This window comes from Myotis brandtii, unplaced genomic scaffold, assembly GCF_000412655.1.
Source record: "Myotis brandtii unplaced genomic scaffold, ASM41265v1 scaffold74, whole genome shotgun sequence".
NCBI classification, from domain to species: domain Eukaryota; kingdom Metazoa; phylum Chordata; class Mammalia; order Chiroptera; family Vespertilionidae; genus Myotis; species Myotis brandtii.
Genome location: NW_005370944.1, coordinates 1,537,748 through 1,548,622, shown reverse-complemented (window position 1 = coordinate 1,548,622; position 10,875 = coordinate 1,537,748). Strand labels below are relative to the sequence as shown.

The 10,875-nt window shown below is 51.7% G+C and overlaps 1 protein-coding gene across 1 annotated transcript in view; it reads left to right on the top strand.

Annotated features, from left to right (window-relative positions):
* Positions 1–10,875, top strand: part of CCDC33 (coiled-coil domain containing 33) — a 104,566-nt gene that overhangs the window by 32,881 nt on the left and 60,810 nt on the right. Inside the window, exons 8-10 of the mRNA XM_005882833.1 lie at positions 2,202–2,331; positions 2,896–3,029; positions 3,952–4,023. Coding sequence (XP_005882895.1) covers positions 2,202–2,331; positions 2,896–3,029; positions 3,952–4,023 — 336 coding nt within the window. The remainder of the gene's footprint in view (positions 1–2,201; positions 2,332–2,895; positions 3,030–3,951; positions 4,024–10,875) is intronic.

The window sequence follows — 10,875 nt, the reverse complement described above, 5'->3', positions numbered from 1 at the left end:
GGGTGGGTGTGGGGGTGGGTGTGATGGGCCCTGGGAAATGGAAGGAGAGACCACGGCCATGTAATGAAGACTCTCTCTCCCAGGAAGGCACGTCTGCCTCAGTGGCTGGAGGTTAAAGGCTTTGCTGAAGGTCACAACTGAAGAGTAATCACATTCCTTAATTCCATAGCCCCATGGTCTTTCCAGTTAGCAACTACGGCAATTGGCTTCCCCTTCCCCCTCCCCCACCTCCACCCGCCATCCTCCCGCCTCCCCTACCCAACACATATGCCACCAGCACCTTCACCAGGGCCCTAGCATTAGACTCTGAAGGTGGTCTAACCTTGATACCTTCCTAGACTCCTGCTGCCCCACTCCGTCCCCTGCCCACGACACACACAGGAGAGGCTGACCCACCCCCCACCCTCAATTCTAAGTCTGAAGGGGACTCATTTTCTGGGGACTTATGTGAAAACATTCAGGGAAGGAGCTGTCCATACTGGGCAGGCAGATACCATTTCTGGCTTTGTAGACTTCATCTGACACATGAATAGACCACAGAGAGGGCAGCCAGCATCCATTCAATAGCCCTCCCCCAGGGTGGAAGCAAGGGATAGGGCAGCGGGGCACTGAGTCACAGGTCCTTGAGTGCCCAGTGCCTGGCAGATGGTCCAGGCTATGTGGATGCCCCTCTGGAACCCAGGAGAATGGGGGGCTTTGGGATGGCATGGTTTGGCAATCAATCCTAAAAGGTCACTTCCGAGTGCCACCGAACCTAGAAGCAGCTTCCCTACCTGGCCTCATGGCCAAGCGGCTATCTGGGCGCTGCCCTGTCGCCTGCTCGCAGGAACACTGCCATCCCCTCAGCCACTGCCTGTGTTCGGATTCCCAAAGTGACTACAACCCACCTCCCCAGGGGGAGGGACAGGGGCAGACACAGCTGAGCCTCAGAGCTGGAGCAGGCACATTAGTGTGACAGGCATCAGGGTCCTGCCACCGCGGGGGGAGCAGACCCGCTGATGTTCTGCGATCCTGCATCAATAGCCCCTGAAGCCAGTGGTGCATTTGCATTGACCTTTCCAGTGATGACTGACTCCAGCGGGGAATGGGAGGTGGGGCCGCTGCCACTGTTGCTGACAGCCCCTGGCTGGGGGCAGAGGCAAGACAGCCACTGGGAGAGAGTGCACCAATGACCGCCCTGTGCTGGGACTGCAGGACGGCCTGCGGGGGTTACAGGGTGACACCCCCAGGTCTCAGTCCCCACTCCCCACATTCTGGGCCTCCTCCACCTGGAGTCCCCTATTGTTCCAGGCGTCCTCCACCCCAGCCACCTCCACATTTTCGCTGGGCTGTTTTCCCACCCAGAAGACCTTCCTTTCTCCCTTGCCCTGCCAGTCCCCCTTCAGAGCCTTCCACTGGTCCCTCTTCCTACCGGATGGCTTTTCTGACCACCCCCAGAGTCTCAGGCCCTTATTTGGAAGCTATAGTTAATGCTGTCTTGTTTCATTGTTTAAGTTGTACTCACATGGTACACGAGCTGCTGCCTTAATGTGTCATCAAATCCCCTGAAAGTCCATTGAAGAACTGGTGTGGCCTCTGCGAGGAGCTGGGAAACCTGTGTGGACAGGGAGGGGCTGTAACAAGGGGAGAGGTCACGTCCAATTTGGCATCTGATACAGCAGCCACGGGTGTGAACGTCGGTGCAACTCTTTAGGAAAACAGTCTACCCATAATGAATTTCTTTAACTCAAATTTCTGTTTTCGGTACTAAAGACACCATTTGAGATACAGAGAGATATGTCAAAGAACATTCAGTGCATGTTAGTACAGGAAAAATAGGAAGGAAGAAACCGGGCACTTGAACATGACAGAATAGCCAACTCTGGGTGACAAACGTTACTTCTGACTGTGGATATGTTTAGGTTTTCATGGTAAATTTTAAAAATGGGCTGTTAGAATAGCAATCATATACGAAAGAGGCATAGAAAAAGACTAGAAAAATATACTGTCTTGTGAACAGTTGTCTTTAGTATAGGAACTTAGGGGTTTTTAATCTTTCTACTTTTCTATATTTCCCCAAGTTTATTCATTAAGTGTGTGTTGCTTTTATAATTGAGACAAAGGTTTGTGGCTTATATAGACATGCACAGAATCAATATTCGGACCTCCCTTGCTGGGGAAGAAGCTATGGCCGACCATCTGCTCCCACCTTCTCCTTTCAGCTGTCCAAGCCCGGGGGACCCCCGGAGCTGCCCCTGTGGAATCAGTCCTTCCTCTTCCAAGGCCGAGACGGAGCCACCAACTTCTCAGAAGACGCCGCCCTGGTGCTGGAGTACTACGCCTCGACTTCAAGTAAGGGCATACGTGTGACAGGGTTTTCAGGCCATCCTGCCTCTGCCTCCCGCAGGGGTGGTTCCAGGGCCACCTCCCAGTGCACGCAGACAGGCAAGGGAGCACCAGGCTGCCTTTCTTGTCTAAATTGCAGCTCTGGGGTACGGCCCTATCCCCATACTGGGTTCGTGTGGTTTTATTGCACCACCACCCCTCCCCATGCACTTATCAGTGAGGTGGGTGGAGGTGGGGCCCTCAGGACTCACATCCTGAGGAGTGGGGAGGAGACAGATTCTGAGAATAGCTGATCCACCGTCTTCAGTCCACACTATAAGACTGAAGCCCCCAAAAACAGAGACAAGAGAGATACCCAGAGGCAGAAATATGCTTAGAGCTGGCCTTGAACTCAGTAACCCCTGAAGAGCAGAGAAGAAAGAGGGTATTTGCGTGCAAATGCCAGGAGGTGGGTGGTGAGGGATGGGAGGGTTGGGTACCAAAGGATGGGGCCCAGGTGGGGCTGGGATCTGAAGAGCCTGAGGGGGGGGACTTTGTTGGGAGCCTCAGCTTGTCCTCCCCCCACCACAGTGAAAGGCGGTGAGTCGTGGACCTTCAGCAAGCCCCTGGGAGTCTCCGTGTTGCCATTAAAGAGCCATTTGTACCCCGAGATGCTGAGAGGGAAAGGCCTGAATGGGTTGCGAATAGAGAGGCTCCCCATCACCGTGAGTCTGCCACCTGGCAAGTCCACCGGTCCCACCCTACCCCGCCTTGCTCCTCCATGCCTCACCAACACAGGCGAATCTGGCTTCTCCAGCAGCTTCCAGCAGGCCCCCCACTCTTGAAGCTGAGGATGTGAGGAGTATCCACAAACACCAGAAGTCTGTCTTGCCCTTGGGCTTGTGATGAAATTGCCCCAGAGCAACTTGGGGAGGAGTACAGGGATGCTCCATGGGATAGAAGCAAGAGCTCAGGCCTCTATCCAGCCAGACCTGAGTTCAAATCCTGACTTGCCCTGGTCCTCACGGTAGAAGCTGGGCCACCTTACTTGACCGCTCTAAATCTCAGAGTGCCCATCTCTAAAATGAGAGCATGTTTGTATACAGTCTCTCTGTTTAATAAGAATTGAGAGCTCAAACTCAAGAGCCAGACTAACTGGGTTCAAATTCTGGTCCTACCACTTACTTACCAGCTTACATGACTGTGGGAAAATTACTTAAAGTCTCAGTGCCTCAGTTTCCTTGTCTGTAAAATGGGTTCATAGTAATAGTACTTTTTTCATAGGTTTGCTGTGAGATTTTGGGGGAAATGCCCATAAAGCACTTAGAACAGAATAAGTTCTCAATAAGAATTAATACATTATTATCATCATTGTCTACCTCTATGCCACCTTTTTCACTAAAATACTTCTGGTCATATGGTCATAATAGACCTCCACTAATGGGAGCTTCCCTACTCACCAGGAGGCAAGTCTGAAGGTGCCGGCCAGGTCTCCAGTGGAGTGGGGAAGGGTGTACGGAGCAGTGAGGCTGAGTAAGGAAAGGGACCTAGCCCTCAGCAGGCACCTTCCTGAGTACTCAGAACAGCGGGCTCAGCAGAGGCAGAGCTGCCCTGGACATCATGGTCTGACTGCTCCCTTCTCTCTAGGACACCAAGCTGAAAACCATAAATGGCGAGGCCCCCACGGTGGATCTCTCCTTTCAGCTGCTTTCCTCTGAGGTAAGGCTGAAGGTCAGATTGAAGTCGGGGGCTGGAAGCCCTGTGCCTCCTCCAGCAGCCCCTCGGTGCGTCCCAGCCTCCTTCACAATTGCTGGCCTTGTTCAGGGCTGGGGTCAGGGCTTCAGGGATGGAAACACCTGAGGGTGACTTGAGGCTCCAGAAAACCAGAGAGAACGCTTAGTTAGAAAGAGGAGAGTTGGAGGAGAGAGCCTGGGAGTTAGCCTCTAACCTGGTCTAAGCCAAGCCTGGCTCACTGGGCTTGAGGTTCCACAGGGTGAACTAGGCCATCAGCTTCTGTAGCTTATAACAAACTGCCACAAACTCAGCAGCTTAAAAAACACCACGGATGGGCACAGACTCTGCAGTAGGCAGTCCTGCACAGCGCGGCTGAGATCTGAATGCTCGCAGGGTCATGCTCCTTCCTGGAGGCTATGGAGACTGAGCTCCTAGCCTCATCCAGGTTATTAGCAGAATCCAGTTCCTGGCAGTTGTAGGATGGAGGTCCCTGTTTCCTTGCTGGCTGTCAGCCCAGGGCCTCTCTCAGCTCCTGAAGGCTGCCCACATTCTTTCTTACCATGGCCTCCTCCATCTTCAAGCCAGCAGCATGCTAAATCCCCCTCAAACTCCCAAACTCTGGATTCCTCTTCTGTCAGCAGCCAGTGAAAATGTTCTGCTTTTCAAGGGATCGTGTGAAAAGGTTATGCCCACTCTGATAACGTTCCCATCTTATGGTGCACTGTGCCATATAACATAAGCACAAGAGTGACAGCTCAGCATGCTCACAGGTTCCGGGAATTAGGGTGTGGCCTCTTGAGGGCCCATTGTAGGGATGCTGCTACCACAGCTGGGTTGGTCCAAGTGGAAAAATACCAGGGGCTGAGCCCTGCCTGACGGATGAGTCTCTTCCTCTCTAGCCAATGATACCTGGGCTCTGAGTCCAGATTGGCTCCATCATTTGGCCCCAGTGTACCTGGCAGTCACCTGCTGGAATTTTTCCACTGTCCCTTCTGGGGTATAACCAGGAATGTACCAGCCTGCAGGTGCCTCCCCACAAGGCCTCTGGTGCGTGTCTGAGACCTCCCATCAGCATGCCCTGCTGTGCAATGTTCTGCATTGCCTTCTAGAGCATCCTCTAATTCCTGTGAGAGAGCTTGTTAGGTAACTGACATACCCCCTACCAAACCAGGACCCAGAAGGTACTGAGAGGGGAGAACACAGAAGCAGCGAAAGACACAAGAAAGGGGAAGGACAGTCCTTGGAGAAAAATGTCACAGATTACCCAAATTAGAGCTCAGCGCTCCACGCCTTCTTCTCAGGGTCTAGAGCAGGGGTGGGCAAACTTTTTGACTCGAGGGCCACAATGGGTTCTTAAACTGGACTGGAGGGCCGGAACAAAAGCATGGATGGAGTGTTTGTGTGAACTAATATAAATTCAAAGTAAACATCATTACATAAAAGGGTACGGTCTTTTTTTTTTTTTAGTTTTATTCATTTCAAACGGGCCGGATCCGGCCCGCGGGCTGTAGTTTGCCCACGGCTGGTCTAGAGTCTGCCAAGGGCCACTGCCAGCCCTTTCCTCACCTCCCCCTACCTCCTGCCCTTTCACTGGGGCAAGTGTGCTCCGAGGACCCAAAGGAGTATCAAGCAATCAAGGCACTGGGGGATCCAGGCAGGCAACAGGCAGGTGTGCAGGACACTTTCCCAGTTGCCTAGGGGCTGGGCACAAAGATCTTGGTGATGAATTATTCACCGGAGCTGTGCTAAGTGCAGAATTAATCCCTTTCCTTCCAGCTGGCGACCTCACTAAATTATCCCTCCAAGTCATGCGGGAAAACGCTGTGAATTCATTGAGCTGCTGAGTGTTTTGATCTGGGCCTTGTGATTTTAGCTTTCCCTTCCCCCACTCCTCCTCCCCCTGAAGGTGGGTAAAAACCTTTCAGTAATGGATTTCTGAGAAGAAAGGAAAAGAAAGAGGGTGGAGATCGGGTGTGTACCAGGAAAATAATACTAGAGGAAATTCAGATTCTACAGCCAAGAAATCATTCACACAGTTCCATACATATACACTCACACAATAGCATTCAAATAACCACACAGTCACATGTGCACAAAGGCGCACACACACCTTTGCCAGGGTGCACACATTTAATACATATATGCATGCTCATACACACATGCAAACTGACACACAAATGTTTTCACACATAGGACTGCAGGCCTTCATCTCTGCGTTCCAGCCTGTGGGACCAGAACCATTGACTCTTCCACCATTTAAATCAAACACGTTCCAAAGCCATCCCTGAGGCTAGCGGTCCTAGAGCACATGTGACACTCCAGCTGCAGGGGCTTGTGATAATGGGCTCCTCAGAGCCCCGTGTCCATGTGGCTAACAACTCTGTCTTAGGTGCAGCTCCTCGCTCATGGTCAGATGTGCTGTAGAGAGGAAATAACTCAGGAAAAATAAATATGCCTGCCTCCCTGCGTGAGGACACAGCCTGCTTTCCTGGGAGCCCCACAGGATAGCACAGACCATCCTGGTTAATTGACATTTTGGTGAACACTGTCTCCCCCCACCCACTGCTCCCATTCTCAAAGCTCTAGGAACAAGAGCACTGTGGTCTATTCCAAATTAGGCACAGAGGTATCTCAGCAGCCCACACTGGGCAGGAATCTCCTTGACAACATCTACTATGGGTGGTCAGCCCAGCCTCTCCTCTTGCTCTGCCTTGACCAGGAACTCACTATCTCTAGAAGCAGCCCATGCCATGGCTCAGTAGCTACAACTGATAGAAACACTCAACCCCCACTGAGCCCACCCTGCCTCCAAGGGCCCTCCCTCTGCCCCAGGCTCCTGACTCTGCCCTCTGGGGCTGCAGAGCAATGCCAGCGAGCCTTGTGCACCGGTCGAGAGACACTGGGACGTGGTCAGCCACCCAGCATGCTGGTGGGCAGACTAGCCAACAAAGCCAGCCATTTCAGTGAATGGCAAGAACGGGTGGTCTCCTGGTTTGGGATGTTGTGCCTGAAGCTGGTTGTGTTGGTGATTGATTAAGCTTTTCCCTCCAGTGGGGCTTCTCGATGGGACCTGCTGCTTCGAGTGATCTGCCTCAAGCGGAACTGTGTATATACACGAGTAGGTGTATAGCTACACACAGATACAAAGAAAACTTCCCTTATTACACATTCTGTGGGGGTTGGCCTTGGAGGCCCACTGTGCTCTAAGAACCCCTGAGCCTATGGCTACTCCCCATATACATACACGAATAAGCCTTTGGTCTCCTCCACTCCCTCTCTGATGTTGGCCTCTGCCCTTTGAAGAGTGTGATCTGCTCCTCCGAGAGTCTATGCTTCTCCAGGCTACGCAGCCTCCTCTTTTAATGAACTGGCTTTAAATTCCCGCAGACTCCTGGGTGCCCTCCAGTTCACAGACGTCCTCTTTGAGTGAGGCCCACCCTGACCAGGTTTTCTAGGCCCAGCCGTGTGCACTGGGGCCTGGTGCGCACATTAGGTGCTCGTTGTGTGGTCTCAGCCTCCCATGAGGTAGGACAAGTCCATACAGTCATTGGGTCCCCTCTTAGGGCTGGGGTTTGGGATCCAGAGTCTTGTCCAGGCCGGGTGCCAGGGCACCAGACAGAGGTAGCCCACAGCCCTGAGAGATGCTGGCAGGACTTGAAACCCACAGGCTTCCATGGATTTGGGCACAGGGAGGACACATTTGAGGAAAGGAGGAATCTGCTGCCACCCCTTGGGGGGAGGGGTGGCTCCCACAGTCAGTCTGCCCTCCCCCTCCCTGATCCCCTCACAGAAAGGGGCAGGTGGGGCTTTGATACCATGCTGCCCTGGTGTTTTAATTAAAACCACTGATTACAAAACTATCTCTGGAGACCTGCCCAAAGTGGGGGCATAGGCAGGACATAGGCTGCTGGTTTTGATTGGTGAATTTTCATGAATTTCTTTGAAAAGCACACATGACAGCCACAGGCTAGTTCTCTGAGAAGCCCCAACACAAGCTTGCCTCCATGCCCTCACAAGCACAGCTGCCCGAAGGCCCAGTGTCCGGGATAGCGTTGCCTCCTTGGCTGGTCTGTCATCCCAAGAAGCCAGCTCTAAAAATACTACCATAAGGACAACAGTGGATCCAGAGAGAGAGTCGCTGTCCCCTCCCACAACCTCACAACATCCCTGCCTATCTTTCCTTCTGCCCCAAACCGCTACAACCCCTATCCTCTCCCTGTTCAGATTCTAGGCTCAAAGGACGCTGCGAATGGTGGGTAAGAGGCAAGAGCCTGTGGTTTTCCAGGGTTCACTATGCCCGAACCCATCCCATTAGTGCTCCATGCCTTGGGGACAAATATTGGTCCCCCCACAGTCTCTTGGTTATCATACAACTCCCCACCTGATGCTCTCCACCTCAGGGAGGGAGTTTGACACTCCCTCCGAAGCACAGGGTTCTACAGAATCTACTTGCTCACTTCTTGTGACAGGAAGCTCATTACCTCCCAGGAAGCCCTTTCCAGCATCTGTCAGCTCCTTTGTAAACCTCTTCCTTCTGTCTGTCTCCAGTTCCTCTCCCTGACCCCACCTTTTCTTTCCTAAGACCAGCCTCACAGAAGTCAGCTCCCCAGGCCCACATCAACTCTACTGCTGCCTGCAAACTTGTTATATCATCTCCAGCCTGACCAGCTCTCTTTCCTCTGACTGATCTTTGTCACGCTTGGTTTCTGCTTCTCATCCTCCTGGTCGTTTCCTCTTGACAAGACTCCTCTTAAAACTCCCCCCAAAACATGGGGCTGGATCAACATTGAAGGATAGAATAGGACCATTACCCCTTTCTCCAAACACATTCTCCCCTTTGGTACAGCCAAAGTCTGTCATTTATTTTATTACTAACCAACACTACAGGGGTCCATTGAAAGCCTGTGGTCTAGTCTGGCATGTGAGCCATTGTCAGGCAGCACATCTTCACCTTCTGCTGCTCTATTTTGAACTTGGGCAGGGTTCTCTTCCCTGCCGTATTTCACCTTCTTCATCTCAGCCATTGTCTGGGCTTGCGATCATTCTGGACCCTAATTTTATCATGCGTCACATTTACGGTCCCGCCTCCATCCCCACCCCAACCTTCGTGTCATCTGTGGATGTGGTCAGGACACTTTGAGTACTAAAAAGTGTGCATCCTTCAAACTGGGTTTGAATCCTGGATCTTCCACTTGATCTTAGAGTTTTGCTTTCCTCATCTAAAGAAGGGGGTTGTGACTCCTACCAGCCAGGAATGTAGTAAAAATTGAGAGGAGGAGCATGTGTGAGTGCCCAGCACAGGGTTTACAGACACTTGGTGAGGGGAGTGCTTAACATTCATTGTGCACCCAGGTTGCTGACAAGCAGCTGAACTCCTCAGAGATGAGGGCAGGGATCCTGAGGGAGGGGAACAGTGAAGCCCTGCTAACCCTCACTTGTTGCCCACCCCTCATGACAGCCACCCACCAGATTCACATCCATAAGGACAGCAGGAAGCCTTGTCAAGTGCTGAATATAAACGTCACCAGCACCACATTGGTCTCACAGCAATTTTTCAGGGAATGAAGAAATGGAAAACAGACAGACAATCATCTCCCCAGAGACCAGACTTGCTGGAGTTCCCAGTGTACCCTGCCCTGCGCTGGGGACTATGGAGGAGATGAAGAAAGTAAAGACCTGCTTCTTGGCCTTGAGAGCAGTGTGAGCCAGGCTGGACCAAGAGTCATACTGCAGGTTTATCCCAAATGCCTCACCAACCACAGGCCCTGTGATGCTTTGAGAATGTGGGTCTGTGACTCCCAGCCCACAGATGAAGTATATTGAGTCAGGATGCAAGGATAGCTAAGGAAACTGACCTGCTCTGCTCTCCCATGAGCCCCATGCTTAATTAGTGAATTGAAGAAGGGGGAGGGGAGGAAGAGAGACAGAACAAGAGCTTCTTACCAGGGGTGGGCAAACTTTTTGACTCGAGGGCCACAATGGGTTCTTAAACTGGACCGGAGGGCCGGAACAAAAGCATGGATGGAGTGTTTGTGTGAACTAATATAAATTCAAAGTAAACATCATTACATAAAAGGGTATGGTCTTTTGTTTTTTTAGTTTTATTCATTTCAAACGGGCCGGATCCCGCCCGCGGGCCGTAGTTTGCCCACGGCTGTTCTAGACCAAACTTCTCAGAAAGTGGAGTATGTGTTTAGGTTTCTTCCCATGTTAAAGTCAGACTACCATAGCCTAGACCTCCCTTCAGCCAAATCAGGTGCACCCCTGGTCCAGCCAGGGCATTCAGGCATGAATTCAGTAAAGCACCCCCATAGATCAGCAACACCCCTCTTGCTAATTGTTCTAGTTGAGATCGGTGCATTGAGCATCCAAAAGTCAGGCAAGATCATAGAGAAGCATGTGAGCTCTGCTTCAGAGCGTCTTGGAAATGGACTAGGCAAGAGGCTTCAGGGAGAGGGAGCCACAGTGCAAAGCCGTGGAGGCATGGCAGTGTCTAGAGTGCCAGGGACAGAGGGAGGCTGTGTGGGCAGTGATACTGGAGAGTTAGTTGGGACCAGAATTTTGGAGGGCCTGGAAGCCAGAATACAGGGTTTAGACTTTGACATACAATGATGAGAAACTAAGGAAGGTCTTTGAGCAGTAATAGGATATGATCTTACCTATATATTGGAAAAGTCTCTCTAATTGTAAATAGGAAGAACCCAAGGATAAAGATTAAATGCAGAAAGACCATGTTTCAGGCTTATAAGAATGATCCCAGAGCCTATCAACTGAGCCATAAATAGGGTTTTATTTAATACTAGAAAATTCATGCATTTGGCGGCGGGGGTGAGGGGG